The 17,985-nt window shown below is 33.3% G+C and overlaps 2 protein-coding genes across 2 annotated transcripts in view; both read left to right on the top strand.

The window, feature by feature from the left end:
* Positions 1 to 11,456, top strand: part of LOC106882474 (formin-binding protein 4) — a 365,705-nt gene extending 354,249 nt beyond the window's left edge. The window contains exon 12 of the mRNA XM_052969175.1: positions 11,428 to 11,456. Coding sequence (XP_052825135.1) covers positions 11,428 to 11,441 — 14 coding nt within the window. The 3' untranslated portion in view covers positions 11,442 to 11,456. The remainder of the gene's footprint in view (positions 1 to 11,427) is intronic.
* A 3,794-nt stretch (positions 11,457 to 15,250) lies between these two features.
* LOC106873582 (uncharacterized) overlaps positions 15,251 to 17,985 on the top strand; it is a 15,111-nt gene continuing 12,376 nt past the window's right edge. Inside the window, exon 1 of the mRNA XM_052969114.1 lies at positions 15,251 to 15,361. Coding sequence (XP_052825074.1) covers positions 15,251 to 15,361 — 111 coding nt within the window. The remainder of the gene's footprint in view (positions 15,362 to 17,985) is intronic.

Here is a 17,985-nt window from a genome sequence, read left to right as displayed (position 1 = left end):
ATATATATATATATATATATATATATACACATATGTATATGTATGTATCTGTGCACACACACACACACACACACACACACATGCAGTGGGTAAGAGAACTCTTATTGTCAGTGTTTATTTAGTTGACAACAAGCTCTGTTCTTATATTTTTTTGTTTTTTTAGCACAAAAGCATCTAGAATAGTTCATTACATGAAAAGGCATAATTTTTCAGGGCTTCCAGATACAAAGGAGATCCAACAGTGGTCGAAAGGTTGTGCTTCTATTTATAAGTATTTGATATCTAACACTATAACGATGATCGTAAAGCTTATAATGTGTAATGAATAGCTGACACTTATCATCATGGCTAATGTATTGGGTGTGTCTTATCAAAATTTGCTTATGGGTTTCTTTGTAGCTTTTATAGCCAGATTCGGCTATTTACATATGCCATTGAAGAACTGCTTTTTTGTAAAGAAAAAGAGAAAATAATCATAACAACTGCTACTTTATATTCACGTCAGTGGTTTTATAATTTTGATGCAATGTAAATCTGCACTTAGGCTCTTAACTGATGCCATTTTCTAAAGCTATTTCAAGCAAGGGCTGCTGTTTGTAAATAAACATTGTTGTAGAATTGTCAGTGTAACATATGTAACTTGTCTGTATTTTGGTCTATATAGATGTCTTGCTTAATATAACAGCTTCCTGTACAGGGGTAAAATGCTTCATATACAGAATTTAAAAAAAAAGCTTGAAATCACTATTATGGCATTAAATTTTGCTTTATATGGATTTTATTTATTAATTTATCATATTATCTATTAATATGATAAACTACTGAAAAGAAGGAGAACTGGAGGAAATGGTAAGGCAACTAACTAGGTACCAGTACCTTAGGAAATGGAGAAGCCATGCAAAGAAGAGGAAACTGATTTTATTTATTTTTTTTTTTTTAAGGACTAGATTAATTTTAAGTTATTTATCTAAACAATAATTTTCCGGTTATATATTTAAGGGAAGAATTAACGTGAAAAACAAAATATATAGCAATTTGTATTGAAATAATCATTCATTTCAGTGAGAAAGTTGTTAGTGTTTGACAGAGCTGGAAACTTTAAGATAGATTTTAATTAAGGTTATTATCATCGTATATTATTTTAAGTAATAGCATTAAGATTTACCTGTTGAAAAAAAATAAATCCAAGCATTTCAATCTGTACATTAGATACTTGCGGCTACTTTTCATTCTTCTGAAGAGATATAAACTTACATCTTCTATCAGAGTCAACTGCTAACCCCCTTTGTTTGTCGATAGTTTTCTGACCATAACCATGGAAACAAGTGGTACTAACTACACTTTATATCTAAATTAGATAGACTTACTTCCTTATAAACTAGATTAACTTATCCACTTACAAATAAGCTCTATTGCATCGTTCTCTATTTTCCTTACCTTTTTCTTTTCCATATTGTCTTCACCCTGTCTTTTTCACCAAATGATTTTACATAGTAAATAAATAAATAAAGCAATAACTAACCTAAAATGTCTTCAGGAGAAAGGTTGATAGATAGAAGAATGGTGGGGGGGGGGATACCTAGAGATGCCTGCTGCATGAAATATTAATAGTAAAGTGAGTGCTAACATACTTGATGTAATAAACCAAATAGTTTTAATTAATTAAAATTACACACCTAGTGATGAAGGGGAAAACAAAAAAATATGCAAATGACTTATCCAAGGCATGAAAGTCAGGGGAGATAACCTCATGATTTAAATTAATTAAAATTAAACAGAATGTGGTGAGGACTGAGTTTAGTCTTTAATTGTATGGTGATAACTTTGACCATGTTTCGCTATTATTAAACCTCCCTAGTAATGCGTAATCTGTTTTGGCAAAACCTTAGAATAATTAGGGATGATATAAGTTTTTTTATAAATGATCACTGAGTTGCACAACTATAAAGAATGGCAAAAAATAACAACAGTAAACGTTGTCACAAACAAAGCAAAACTTAACCACTTCCGTGAATGTTATCTTTATTATATTTTATTTCGATGTGTTAAGTACTGCAACTGAAATGCAATCAGAATTTGTGATACGGTTTCAGTTTTTAGATAAACTGGGGTGTGACTTATATGTAGGGTGATACTAAAACTACAAAAGGGAAAAATTTGTAATAAGATTTAACACTAAATTAAGAGTGTGACTTATATATAAATAAATACAGTGTGTGAGTGTATATGTATATATATATATATATATATACACATATATACATACACACAAGAAAAGATGTAAATAATGGGCTTTAGATATTTATTTGTTTATTTGTGCATTGTAGACTTACAGCTGTTTCTGATATGCATTTTAGGTGCATTCATAATTCCATTTACTCAATTGGTTGACTGATCGATTGAAACAAATTAAATGACCTTAACAAATACTATCATCTTCAGAGCCCGTGCATACATATACATATATACATTCACAAATATATAAGGATATATATTGTACTTATTTGTGTATAAGTCTCACTATGCTTGAATTTAATTTTAAAAAAAACAAACCCCAGAGCACCCTATGTCCAGGGCAAAGCTAAAACTATGAAGGGAAAAAAAATTTGTACTAAAATTTAACGCTAAATTAGGGATGCAACTTATAGACAAGTGCAACTCATAAATGAGTAAATGTAGGAATTTAAACTCTGAGTTTAGCTTAATTTAATTTATAATCTATAGTTTTAAAAAGCTTTATAAATTTCGTATCAAAAATTAAGAAAACAACTGAAAAACCTTTCTTTTATGTTACCATTGTCTTTGTTGATAGAATTACTCTTAAAAATACACTTCTTGTGTTTTTTCTTTCTTTTATTTCTCTGCATTCTGTAGTCTTGTTTGTTATTTTCCTATTTCATTTTTACTATTCCTTTTTTTCTATTTCTATCTCTGCTGTTGACTCCATCATGAAAAAAAAAAACAAAACAAAACCCAATGAACTGGCAAGACTTCCAATTTTGGTTAACTTAATCTTAAAACTTCTTTCATTATTACTATTTTCATCTCTATTTCTTGTATTTCTGTCAAATCACAATGTTGCAATAATTAATCTATAATTTTTTTTTTCCAGGTTCTTCACTAATATGAAATCTATTTTTTTGTTTCAGCAAACTTTAGTGTAATTACTTCATTATTTTTGTACCTTAATTACTTTTGTTGATATACCTGTATACACACACACACACACACACACACACACACACACACACACACACACACATGCATATATCAGATTAATACTATGGCATTGTTAGAATACGTTCTTGTGGTTGAATATTCCTCGGTCAAGATTGTTGTTTGTCTTCTGTATGCGAGAACATGTCTGTGTGTCTTATGGATTAATTGTCTTTAACTGCTTGTTCAAATATCCATCCTGTTTATATATGTGTTTGTTAATATATTTTATATATTTTTCTTTGTTTCTCTGTCTATATATTTATTCACTCATCCATCCCACTGGTGGTAAACCAGTCTAAATGTGTGGATGTATGTAAGTCCAACCCCATTACATGCCATTCTGTTTATTGTTGTTCCCCATTTGTTCAGTCATGGCATTCAGTAAGCAGCTTGATACGTCTGTTTGTCTCAGATGATATTCCTTTCATTTTTGCAAACATATGCTTTATTCCTCTCTTTATCAACATTGGTTTGGTACTTGTTGTTGTTGTTTTTTTGTCATTCTTGCACAAGTAATTCTTTCTGAAATTGTTTAGGCTTGCCAGCAGATATTCAGTTATGGCAATGGTGTTGTTATGGTTACGTCTCCACATTGAGAGGTCACAGCTACAGTGCTTTGGACATGTGGTTAGAATGTTGCAGGAAAGAATTGCAAGTTCAGAGAACTATTAGTTCAGTTAAGGAAATGTGTCTCTCTGAGAGTGGTTGGCATTAGGGAGGGTATCCAGCTGTAGAAACATTGCCAGATCAGATTGGAGCCTGGTGAGGCCTCCTGGCTTGCCAGTCCCCAATTAAACCGTCCAACCCATGCCAGTATGGCAAACTGACGTGGTGGTGGTGGTGGTGATGCTGCTGCTGCTGTTGAAAGTTAAATCTTCTCCATTTGAATAGGATATGAGTTTAAGAGTTTATTTCTGCCCGGGATATTTTATACTAATTTCCCTTACACCCCAATGAACTGATGAGACTTTAGAGCTAAGTGCTCTGACCACAGACACAGCAAAACACTTGTGAGAAACATAAACTCTGCAACTTGTGAACTGCTAATCAAAACACCATTTCTACTTGAACCCTTCACACATGTAACTGTCTGTTTGTGTGAACATAAGAGTTTACACTTCAGCACAAATAGCACTTCATGGTTATTGTGTATACAAAGAAGACACCAAACTCTTCAGTAATAATGTTTAATACATCTGTGTGTGTGTCCCTGTCTGAGTAGACTTAATTGAAACACCAAACTAACACAAGTAGCATTCCTTTAAGATCTAATACTTATTTCCCAACAGTTAGATGTTAGATGTACTGAGATGTAAGTTATTAAGAAGGCTGCCAAGAGTTTATTCCAATAAGCTGCCTAATGTGAGAATGAACTCATAAACTACGAACTGCTCGTTCAATATCGTCTTCGTTTGGTCATTATGTTTACAAGTAAATTTTCCTTCACCCTCAAACATCTCACCAAAGAGAAGATCAGCTTTCTCTAATTTTAACCCGTCTCCTGGAGGCCATAGATAACACCCGCTGTTTATCTTCGTTCGTTTTAAAAATCGTAGTTATTCTGTGTATCTTTCTATTTATCTGTCGGCGCAAGACTTACTTTGTAAACAATATTCTGCCCACTCGACAGACGCACGGTGCACTGGTAAGAAAATCATGTAACAGTTTAGTAGAATCTAAATAAACATTAATTTTGATGTTCCTCCCATTATACATTTATTCATCAGTGAACAAATAAAAAGCAAATAATATTGCTTGGTTTCATAGCATTTGAGGATTTTACTTGTAATGTGAAGGGATGTGGCCTATGGCTTAATGGTTAGGGTATTTAATTCAGAACTGTAAGGGTGAGAGTTTGATTTTCAGTGGTACATTGAGTCCTTAAGCAAGACACTTTATTCCACATTGCCCCAGTCCACTCAGCTGGTTGATATGAGTTGTACCTGGAATACAAAGGAGCAGCTTTATCACATTCTGTGTCAGGCTGAATCTCCCTGAGAAGTACTCAGCCACTTGCACATTAATTTCATGAGCTGGCTGTTCTCTTAATCGAATCAACTAGAATAATAATAATAATAATAGTAATAATAATAATAATAATAATAATAATAATAATAATAATAATAATAATAATAATAATAACATCGAAAAATACCTTAGGAATGAGAACCCAGGTTGGAAATTTCCCCAAGACACCTGATGAAGGCTGGAGGGTATATCAGCCGAAACATTAACAACAAACAAGATGAGGACAAATATCCGTCAAATGTAAATAATGTAAATAATGTACATAATTCTTCATCTCTTAAATATAGAACTAAACTAGAACCCTTGTCATAATCGTCCCTGAATATGTGAATGTGTGTTTGCAGGGATGGATGAGTGAGGGGTAGTATTAAACTAATTAAAATCAGGAGGAAAAAAAGGAAGTAAAAATTGGTAGTTTTTCTGTTATTGTTGCTTTATTTTTTTATTGACTGTTGTTATTGTTGTTATTGTTGTCATATATTGTTGTATATTTATCTGTTTCTTTTTTGATTTACCTTTATGTTACTTAAGGCCCCTGCTGAAGACACCAGCCAAGAGGTTTGTCTATTGTTCTTTATTCTAATGGTTGAGTCAAAACAGTTCCTGCAGTCAATGGAATCAAACCTGTTACTCTTTCGTTTAACATTTAAATAGAACCAAACCCATCATAAATTCTATTAAATGGTTCCGTAGACACAGTAAAGAATAGCCAAACAGAGATATTTTTGTAAGGGCAACCCACATATTCTGATGTAAATTAAAAAAATGTAATTAGTTTTTTAGTGATGGAACTCAAAGTAGATAAACCCACAGGCATAACATTGATTTACCGGAACCTTTGGTTCCAAAACCATTATGGATCATGGATTTTTCCAAACCAAGGATGGTCAACTTGATTGCCACTCTCTAAATTAAACAAATATTGGTTTCAAATTTTGGCACAGAGCCAGCAATTTTGAAGGAGGGAGTAAGTTGATTACATCGGCCCCAGTGCTCAACTGGTACTTAATTTATTGACCCCATAAGGGGGCCAAACTCTGAATTCTGAAGTGGATCTATTGCAGATAGATTCCAAGATCTGATACTTCCATTCTACTTCCATGGAGCTAAATAAACTGAAGAATAAAGATCAGATTTGGTTAAACACACAATGATGCCATTATACGGCATGTGGTTCTAGAAGACATAAAAAATTACCAAATTAAGACTAATCTGCCATTATTAAATGAATAAATATAATATCCTATATGATAACTATATAGTATATAAAGAATATTATTTCATATCAAGCCATCGGATATTGTTACATTGCTGGTCACAGTGCGCTTTGCATTGTTTTAGCTTTCAAATGATACCACTCCACTGTCCAACATTCCCCCTGGATAGGATGCTAGTCCATACAGGGTTACACATTTACAGCTGAATGGACTGGAATAATGTGAAATGAAGTGTCTTGCTCAAGAACCACAATGTACCATCCAGCCTGAGAATTAAACCCATGATCTGGTGATTGTGAGTGCAACACCCTAAACACCGGGCTGTGTACCATGGCATATTATTCCATATAATGACTATTATAATTGAGTTTCCTATGTAGGGGATTCCTTTTAAAATATTAATAAATAACTATTATCAAAATTATCAATAATACTAAATATATCAAAATATGTGAAGATACTTGTACATATTTTAATATATTTATCTCAATAAGCCATATTCTCATCACTAAGTGATTCCATAATTTGGTTAGCTTCTGATACTGTTATTCTGTATTGACTTGACCATTTCTAGTGTGGGTGTGATTCACATACTTTGGCACAATTTCTTCATCTTCAATCACAATATCTACAATTCCACTTTTTTTTTTAAGAATTTTCTATTTCCTATTTTACTTTTTCTTTTCTTTACTTTTTGCTGCTTTTTTTTTTTACATTATTTTGTTAGTTAAGAATTTTTCCTACAAAATAACCATCGATGGTAGATATGTTTCTTGGTGTTACCAATTCCAACCATTTTAGCAATTCACATCCTTACATATATTTTCAAAATATGTTATTACAGCACCTCTTTCTGAAATCTTGCTAAAAACTATTTATTTCATCATCATCATCATCATCATTATCATCATCATTTTAATATCCAATATTACCTTACTTGGAAACAGGTTAGGTTTGGCAAGAGGAAGAGCATCCAGCTGCAGTATACTGATCTCAACAAATCGCATCTGATCAATGCAGGAATGGCAAAATGGATGTTAAAATGGTGATGATAGTGATAATGATTATGATGATGATGATGATGATAATAAGCTGCTTTAGCAAGGCTGGTCTATATTAAGCATCAAAATCAACTCTATCATAAAACACCTAATCAGACCTTTTAATTGCATAATCACCTTATTTTCATCTATTTAGCTATCTTTAATAAACTGATTTACAACACATATGACCTCTGAATTATCTTGCCATTGGGAATTTTTAAAGAACATAGGCCCACAGCCCTCAAATTTGATGCTATTAGTTTTGTTTTCTTCAAAATTTCTGTATTTCTTAGTTGAAGAAAATCTCTACCATTCAGGGCCAGATTAGGACCCATCGAGGCCCTAAGCACTTAAAACATCTTGGTACCCCCATAAAAAATTATGTAATTTAAAATATAAACAATAACAAACCATAAAATAAATTTTTATTTTTGTCAAAATGAAACAAAACAGTAAAAGGGAAAATAATGTTTATTTTTGTATACTTCCACTTTATTTATATTCGAAAAGTTTCCTCCTACTTTTTTGAATTGCAAAATCTTTGATCAGATCCTCAAAATTAATCTTAGGTAACACATCTGCATCTATACTTAGTTGAGATAAAGGCATCCCGAATATTATTTTAGCAAGTTTAAAGTGATTTCTTTTGTGCCGTAGACCATTTACCATTTCTGTGGTGCCCCACTCCTTCCCTTGATGCCCTAAGCACATTCTTATTTTGCTTAATGGGTTAATCCAGTGCTTCTCCAACAAACTGTTGCCATTGATGGTTATTTTAACTTTTTCTCTGAAACTCTTTCAAAATACAGACTTCTCAAAATAATTTTCTTTCAATTTTAATTTTCTTCTCTTTTTTTTTCTCTTACTTTTTCCTTCCTTATTTCAGTTTTTGTTTATCATTTCAGTTTATTATTGTTATTATTATTATTGATACCATTTTTATGATTAAGTTTCCACCCTTTTATGATTAAGTTTCCCAAACATCCACCTTTCCTCCTGAATATGTGTGTGTTCAACACCCAGTTCCTGAATATGTTTATACCCAAAACCTGTTTCCTAAATCTGTTTGTGTCCAATACCCAAATTCTAAAATTAATGTGTGCATATGCAATGCACACCTTCTAAATGCATGTGCACTCAACATCTACCTCCAGTTAATGACCAACAGCTACTTCTTCAATGCGTGTGTCTGTCTGAACAAGAGTTAGTATACTGTTATTAGGCGCTTTAAGGTCCTTGTGGAAAACCCACAAAAGCCATGGGTGCATGAACAACAAAGCATGAGCCCTTCTCCTTTGATTCCCTTTTTATAGGTGCAAGCTCAGAGTTGGTCCTTTCACACTGACCATTCTCCCAGCATTCACTCACCTTTCAACAAACTTGCTACAAGGCAACACTTCCCTCTCCACCCTCAACTTCCTTTTCAAGTGAAACTTGAAAAATGTTGATGAGGGCTTGGCCAGAGAGGAAAGTGTCTGTCTAGTCCTTTCAAACGGGTCCACCATACTACCTCGTTCACTACAGCCACTAGACAAATAAAAATTGCCTGCCCCTCCCAGGCAAAATAATAATAAATATCAAGATCCCAAGACTTACACACACACACACACACATATATATTCTTTTCTGCTCTAGGCACAAGGCCCGAAACTTTTGGGGAGGGGCCAGTTAATTAGATCGACCTCAGTACTTGAAAGGATGAAAGGCAAAGTTGACCTTGGTGGAATTCGAACTCAGAACGTAAACACAGATGAAATGCTGCTAAGCATTTTGCCCGGAATGCTAACGTTTCTACCAGCTCACCGCCTTATATATATATATATATGATATATATATATATTTTACACATATATACAACATACAGGACATAATGCACAGTCATTGCATAGGGTCCTTTTAATACATAAGAGAACATGATGTTTTGAGTTGTGCTATACAGTGAAAGCACACAATAGATACAGCTAGTTGTAGTAGTAGTAATAATAGTAGTAACAGTAGTAGTAACAATAATAATAATAAATGTCTCAATATCTCAACTTGCTTTAGAAAAAAAAATGTCAACTAGTTGATTGTTTGCCAAAGTCGAAAATACTGCAAACAATATCTCTGTAGTGTTCTCTACGTCTTTCCTTCCTTCTGTCTGACTGTTTGTCTGCATTTATTTTATTTATTTCCTGACACCTGCTGGCACATTACTCAAGATTTCGAAGAAAGAAAAACAATAAACTTGCGCCATCAATACTGCTTTTCTTAAACCTACATTTGCACAAGGCAATCTAGGTTTGCAAAATGTAGGTTTTTCTGAAGATTGTTACACTGGTTATATATTTTTCATTTTTCTGTAGCTGTAATGATATTTCCTGATTGTTAACAGCAGTTTTCTCCATTTGTTTGTCTGACTTTAGATATCTGATGATGGTAATGCTAAATAAATAAATAAAGAAAAGACTCTTACACATTCAGACTCATTATGTTCAGGAAATTCTCTGAATAAACGACATAGTTTCGTAAAAACTGCATCATAGAATAAAACATGGAATGCAAAGAGACTAGCTTCAATGTTGAAAACAATGAAATATGCTGTGACATTCTGTGACATTCTGTGATTCTACAGTTTTTAAAAACAGCAATGCAAATGATAGCAGTTGATAAGCTCCAATTTGCTCTTTTCCAAACGTGTGTTTGTATTTTGCAGTGAGATGGTTCCTTTTGAAATACCTTTAATATTAGCAAAGTGACCTACAGGAACTGAAAGTATTAAAGATATATATATATATATATAAAAAAAATTTTCTGATGCAATTTTTGTTTATCAACTTAATTTTCCGTAAATGTTGGAGATGCTACAAGCATCTAAGGCTATATTAAGAATTGGATATTTGTATGTATACGTTGTGTGTGTGTATATTTATATATATATATATATATATATATATATAAACTGAGAATCCATCAGTTATGATGTTGAGTGGTCCAGTTATTTGATCAACAGAACAGCCTACTTGTGGAATTAACATGCAAGTGGCTGAGCACTCCACAGACATGTGTACCCTTCAAATAGTTCTTAGGGAGATTCAGTGTGACACAGAATGTGACAAGGCTGGTCCTTTTGAAATACATGTACAACTCATTTTTGCCAGCTGAGTGGACTAGAGCAATGTGAAATAAAGTGTCTTGCTCAAGGACGCAATGTACTACCAGGAATCGAACTCATGATCTTATGATTGTGAGCCGATTAACCTACCCACTGAGCCATGTGTCTTCACTATTATATATACACATGGAAGTGGCTGTGTGGTATGGAGCTTGCTTCTCGACCACATGGTTACGGGTTCAGTCCCACAGCATGGCACCTTGGGCAAGTGTCTTCTACTATGGCCTCAGGCCGACCAAAGCCTTGTGAGTGGATGTGGTAGATGGAAACTGAACGAAGCCCATCGTATATATTTATATGTTTGTGTGTCTGTGCTTGTTCCTCCACAATCGCTTGACAACCGATGTTGGTGTGTTTACATCCTTGTAATTTAGCAGTTCAGCAAAAGAGACCGACAGAATAAGTACTGCGCTTACAAAAAATAAGACTTGGGTAATACAGTTCTATATTTAAGAGATGAGGAATTATTTACATTATTTACATTATTTACATTTGACGGATAATAATAGTAACATCGTTAGGAATGAGAACCCAGGTTCGAAATTTCCCCAAGACACCTGACGAAGGCTGGAGGGTATATCAGCCGAAACGTTGTGTTGACAACAAACATGATGAAGACAAATATCCGTCAAATGTAAATAATGTAAATAATGTATAAGACTTGGGGTCGATTTCTTCAGCTAAAGGCAGTGCCCCAACATGGCCACAGTCAAATGACTGAAACAAATAAAAGAATAAAAGAAAACACATACACACATGGTGATCTAAACTGTGATTTGAGGACATATTTCTTTGGAATACTCAGCCATTTGAGCAAGTAGCTCTTCTCTAGGGCCTTCCTTTCCATAGCTTTACAGTGCACCAGCTGTCCCCCCCCCACTTCACTGGTGTGAGGCCCTACTTGCTGGATTAACTGATTTAGCATTTGATCTCTGGATTATCAGCACTATTCATGTTGTGGAGTCATTCAGGTGTGACTTGCTATAGAAGTAAACAGGTATTTGTCTCTCACCTGTACATTACTTCTCTGACCAGGTTTTAACAAGAGAATTCATCATCATCATCATCATTGTTTAACGTCCATTTTCCATGCTGGCATGGGTTGGACAGTTTGACTGAGGACTGGCAAGCCAGAAGGCTGCACTAGGCTTCAATCTGATCTGGCAAAGTGTCCACAGCTGGATGCCCTTCCTCATGCCAACCACTCCAAGAGCGTAGTGGGTGCTTTTTTTACATGCCATTGACACGAGGGCCAGTCAGGCAGTATTGGCATTGACAAGCTTGAATGGTGCTTTTTATGTGCCACCAATACAGGAGCCAGTCAGGTGGCACTGACAATGACCACACTCGAATGGTGATTTTTATGTGCCAGTAACATATGTCTGTCAAACAAATGAAAAATGATTATCTCTGATATTGCTGAAAATTAATTAATTATTGAAAAAATATTTCTTTTGATGGTATTCCACAAAAATAAAATAAAAAGAAAAGAGGGTATTTATGGACACAAACTAAATCTCCCCCAAATTTAACATTTCTCTTAATTTATTTTCAATCCTTATTTTTTCCTCTTTTAAAGATTTTATTTTGCATGCTTAAAAAAATACCACAATTCAATGAATTGCTGTTTGTACCCTGATCCCTGCAGACACAAATGAGATTTACTACAATAATTGTATTGTATGGTGCAAAACCATTAAAAGCTTTGTATCATCAGCATACTATTTAGATTTATTATTACAAATAATTCCACATTTTAGTACCATCCAGTGAAAAGTTGATTGCATATACACTCCCTTATACATCACAAATGTTTATCCTTTTCATATATTTATATACTATATATACATATATAATATTTTTTTACAGATTGTAAGCATAATTGTTTTTGTGTTTTCATTTATAGTTTCCATTTCTGATTAAATGTTTAGATTAAGATCATTCTTAATAAGGCACCAAAGGAAACAAAATACCATTGATTTTTGTTTAATTTTAAGATTTTACTCTTTTTCTTACCATATTTCTATTGAAATCCATTGCCTTTGTTTCAATTAATCTTAAAAACAATGAAGAATTTAGTAAAACAATTTTGTCATTAAGATGGTAAGAATATTTGGTTCCACTGTTTTACCATTTCTGATTCATTGTCTTAAATAAACAAATAAATATTTCCTATTCTCTGAGCCAGTTTGATATTCATTCTACTAACTTGATTTCTCTGATACTTAAAGACAAACTTGTTGATTAGTTACTATAATATTAGCCCCCATCTACAAAAGTATTTTGTTTCTTAATTAATTACTTTGTGAATGCAGGTATTTCTTGATTTTGTTTTTACAGAGTATTTTAAATTTTATTTTACATAATTTCCATGGCCATGAGTAGCATGGCCTGAGTCTTAATAATTAACATTTGATGAAGAACTATATATATATATATATATATATATATATATATATATATATATATATATATATATATGCATTTTGTGCATTTACTCACTTGTGTATTCTATATGAAATCTGTAAGACATCATTAGTATTTAAGTGTTTAATTAATTAACTTATAGTTTTGTTCCTCTCTCTTAAATTGATCGTCCAGTTAAACTAAACCATTCACATCAGCAAAGCAGTCGTACGGTGGTTATCTTGAGCCATGGCTTTTGTTAGTTGTAAGAACAATACAAATATATGATATGTAACCAAAATTATTTGACCTTTGATAAAATATTCTCTAAAGATAATTCCTTCAGAGTTCATTGTTGGTGCTTCTCTCTCATGTTTCCACCACACATTGACTAGTCGAGTGACCAAAGCCATTTTCTTTTTTATTCCAACCTTGATAAAACACGTACATACATGCCAAAAATAACTGAAGGTCAACTAACTGCCTCTCTATCTTGAAATTCTTTTCTTAGTCTAGATAAATTGAAGCTACTCTCAATTAATAGAACTGGCTCGGCCTGTCTCTTCCAGATTCACTGCTAATTGTTCTGCACAGTCAAAAACAGATTAAGTGCCATGTTCTCAGTCTGCTATACAGAAAACTGCATCAAAGTATATCTCCTATGGGCTTCGATAAGACCACATGCAAGCCAATGAAAGGGCTTACATGTCCTGATATGCTAGAAATAGCACCCAACTGTCTCAAGTCTTAAAAAAGAAAAGGAAAGACACATTATAAAATGTTGTCCTGGATATAAAAAGAAAGCTGGGATGTTCCTGGTTGGATCACCTTTGATCATAAGTTTACTTAATCAGAAATGACCTGGTGTTAAACAAATAGAGGACAGCTTGGCATATGGAGCATGATTGCCAGCCGTAATCAGAGAGACCTTTCTAAAAGGTAAAAGGTTTCTTTGATTACAGGTGACAAGTTATTAATTAACAAGAGTACTCTGAGGGAACTGAAGATTATATGAAGAAGTTTCTTTGAAACAATTATTTATAAAACAGTTATTTCTGCTCATATTTGTATTCTTAAACATGTTGAGCTCTCATTACAAGATCTCTTGCAGCAGACAACTAAAAGTTCAAAATTATTCGTCGGGCTTAACGAGTTGTGAATCATTACAGAAAATTGAGGTGATTTATGTAACAGCTTCCAAATCCCAAATTTCTTTGAGATTTGTAGCTTCTGCAAGTATAGAATCTATCACCTGCTGTGTTGCTCTCAACTATCAGATTACAACGTTCTGTATGCTAAAATTCTACAAAGAATTCTTACTTGCCATTATTATTCTATCCTATTTCTATTCTTTTCTTTAACAATAAATTTTAGCTAAAAACATGAACTGTTACTCATACATCTGCATAATCCAACTTTGAAAATGTTTGACTTGGAATAGAATCAACCTTAATTTGCCAATTCTACCTTCTCTTCTTCTTATTATTAATTTAATAATTTAGATTTAAGTATTATACAAGTACTGAAATAGTTATTTAGATATTTTAAACCTGGTTATAGTTTGAGATTGGTTTCTGTGATAAGAAATTATTTTCTGCATTTTATCAAACAATGCCTTTCTTTTTCAGCTTTTTGAGTCTGAATGTAAAAAAAAAAAGACCAAAAATACAAACTAAATTTAACATTATATTTAACACTTTAAACATGTTTAACATCAATCATTATTAAAAGAAATAATGTTTATTTTGTAGTTAATGTAGTTTACTTTTGTTATGTAATATATATGCTTGTGCGTATGTGTGTGTATATACACATACACACATGTTAGTGGTGAACAGTAAGAGTGCAAATGCAACACCACGTTGATAAATTCTTTATTTGTGGATATTTTTAACATTACCTCAGCTTTCATTCAATTACGGTTAGCAATTTTCAAGTGTTCCACTTAAAGAATAATGATAATCCTTCTCTTTTTTGGATTTGGTTGCCAAATCTAAAATCAAAAATCCGCAAATAAGGAACATTTATAACCGTTTTGTAACTTTACTTAAGAAACAATAAATTTTAAGTTAGTAACTTATTTTTCAGTTGTCCAAGTCTAAGACCTCCATTGCTTTATTTAAGACGACTTAGTTTTTTGATAAGTCCACCTCGTAGCCCATTATTTAAAGTAAACTACTGTCATGCAACTAGTAATCTTTGGACTAACAATTAAAAAAGGCAAAAATTGTTCTACTTTGATTCTACAGGACGGTGCTGCTGCTGCTGAAGAACGCAGACGGAAAGAAGAAGAGGTTTGTTTATGGTTCCTAATAGACTTGCTGTGAGATTTCTCCTAGTATAGACTTGGTCTATAGACTTCCAAACAAACAATGAACATTTCACAATGGTCTAGCTTCATTTATGGCCATCCTTTATTACTAACTACAATATAAAAATATAAATAATAATTAATAATAATTTTGGGTGCAAAAGATTTTTATTTGAAATTCATGTCTTCACCTAAAATGTAAATAAATAAATAATATATAAATAATAATAAAAATAAGTAGTAGTAGCAGTAGTAGTAGTAGTAATAGTAGTAGTAGTAGTAAACAGTGTAAGATTATACACTGTAATTTCCTATCATAAGTCTACCAAAGAAATTGAAAAAAATTAAGAAATATCAGGATTCACCCACAGAGTTAAGAAGACTGGAAGACCAAGACAATTATTCTTGTGGTAATTGGTGCACTTGGCACAATATCCTGAATGCTACCTAAAAGACTGAAAGAGATTCTACATATAGGTGCAGGCTTGGCTGTGTGATTAAGGAGTTTATTTTTCAACCACATGGTCTTGGTTTCAGTTCCATTGCATGGGACTATGGGCAACAGTTTTCTATTATAGCCCCAGGCCAGCAAAAGCCTTGTGAGTGGATTTGGTTGATGGAAACTGAAAGAAGCTCATTGTGTGAGTGTTTCTCCTTGCCTTGATTCCGTGAATGTTGTAAATGAGAGTCACTGTCATACAAGCAGCATCTTTTGTTTCCAATCTTCCATGAAAACATGTCTGGTCATGGAGGAATATTATGTTGCTTGGAAACAGGTGGGCATTGGTGACAGTAAAGACATCCAGCTGTAGAAAATCCAACTCTCCAAATTTCATCTAACCCATGCAAGCATGGAAAAGTGGATGTTAAGCTATGATGATATTTTTTCCATATTGGCAGAGTTTTTTTTTTTTTAGTGTAAATTTAAGCATTCACACTACAGGGGGGGGGGTCAGTGGTATCAACAACTGGTCAGTTATTTTATCCTTAATCATTAAGCAGTGAATTTGGTGTCAGATCCTCCTCATTGCCAGACAGGCAGAGCTGGACTTCTTTCAGTAAACTGTAGTTTTCCCCAGTAGCATTTCACCACAGTCATTGCATGAAAACTTGGTTCATGATTACCTGGTCAGAAGTTCATTAATATTGCAGAAAATGTGATGCCATAACTAAAGGCTAAAAACCATTGACTGAAAATGTTCATTGTGAATTTCTTTTTTCTTCCTTTTTTTTTCTTTTTATATTCTTTTCTTTCGACAGATCACTAAACCGTTATTTGGCCAGGCATTTCTTACACTTGAGCAAATTAAGAATAGAACAAATAGTGTTGTTCTGAAACAACTATTTTGATAATTCCAAGGCTCAAATGGCAAATATTTATGTTCAGTGGAAAAAGTAGCCAGTTGAAAAGAATCTAACAAGACAAGTGATTCTACTGAAACTTGTTCTATAAGAATAATTTCGTTTTGTTAACCCCTTATTGAGAGTCTTGCATAGAAGCTTTCTCTTTGCACAAATTTTACTGAGAGCCATTCAGCTGGATAATTTTCTGTGGTGACTTAAACCAGTTATGTTTATTATTTTGGAGCAAATAACCGAGAAAGAAAATAATCCTTAAGAAAGACTGAAGAAACTTGAGAATGGGTTGGAGAGATATCTGGAAGTTGCAACAGTTTTATTGTAGATTCTTTCTCGTTACTTTCAGCAGCAGAACATTTGCTCCAAGTGTAACACATTTCTGTGCTGGAGAGTCACAACGTCTGACTCAATAAAGCTTGTGTTTTTGTGTGAGAGTTTTACTGTTCGCATTTGTGGTTGGTCCCAGGCAAGTCTGGTGTCACAGGGGCTGACACATCTACAAAATTATTTTATTGCCTGATGGGACATTGACCCCCTTCAGAGATGGACTTGTAGATTAGATTACTTACTAGATCTAGCTTGCTGTCCTTAAAAGATTTTAGGGGTCTTTCTGTGCTGGCCAATTTAATATTAGACAGTCCTGTAGCTTACTAGACCTAGCTTGCTAACCCTAAAAAATTTAGGGGTCAAAAAGACATAAAACAAACCAACTAAGGCTAGTTAGTTTAACAGCTAAGACTAGCAGCTACATCCCATTAAAATTAAGGGCCATTTGCTGCTCTGTTTTTAAATAGAATTTAGAAAGTGGACTAGCTGTTACCTGGTCAAATCTAGGGGCCATAAGTCAACCAATATTTTACTAATTCCCTTTGTGTGTCTGTGTGTGGAGGTTCACAGTCAAACTATTCCTAGAATTTTCCTCTTTTGTCCTACTCTTCTTCCAGGTTTGATCTCTGATCGCACCAGCATCTACTTAATATTCACATGGTTTTTTTAAATTCTGCCACACAATTATTTTTCTTTTCTTCCAGGTGTGACTCCTTATTTTCCCCATCTCCCTTTACCTCCCCCCCCTTTTCTCTCTCACCTTATCCCTTATTCTTTTGTATATATATTACCCTTTCCTTTTTGCACTTTCATTTTTCCTTTCTGCATGAACCTCAGTATTAGTTTTATATCCTCCTCTTTTCTCATTTACATGCAAATTCTTATATATATATATATATATATATATATATATATATATAT

Source organism: Octopus bimaculoides, chromosome 7 (assembly GCF_001194135.2).
Source record: "Octopus bimaculoides isolate UCB-OBI-ISO-001 chromosome 7, ASM119413v2, whole genome shotgun sequence".
NCBI classification, from domain to species: Eukaryota; Metazoa; Mollusca; class Cephalopoda; order Octopoda; family Octopodidae; genus Octopus; species Octopus bimaculoides.
The sequence above is the reverse complement of the archived record's forward strand: the minus strand, read 5'-3'. Positions and strand labels throughout refer to the sequence as shown.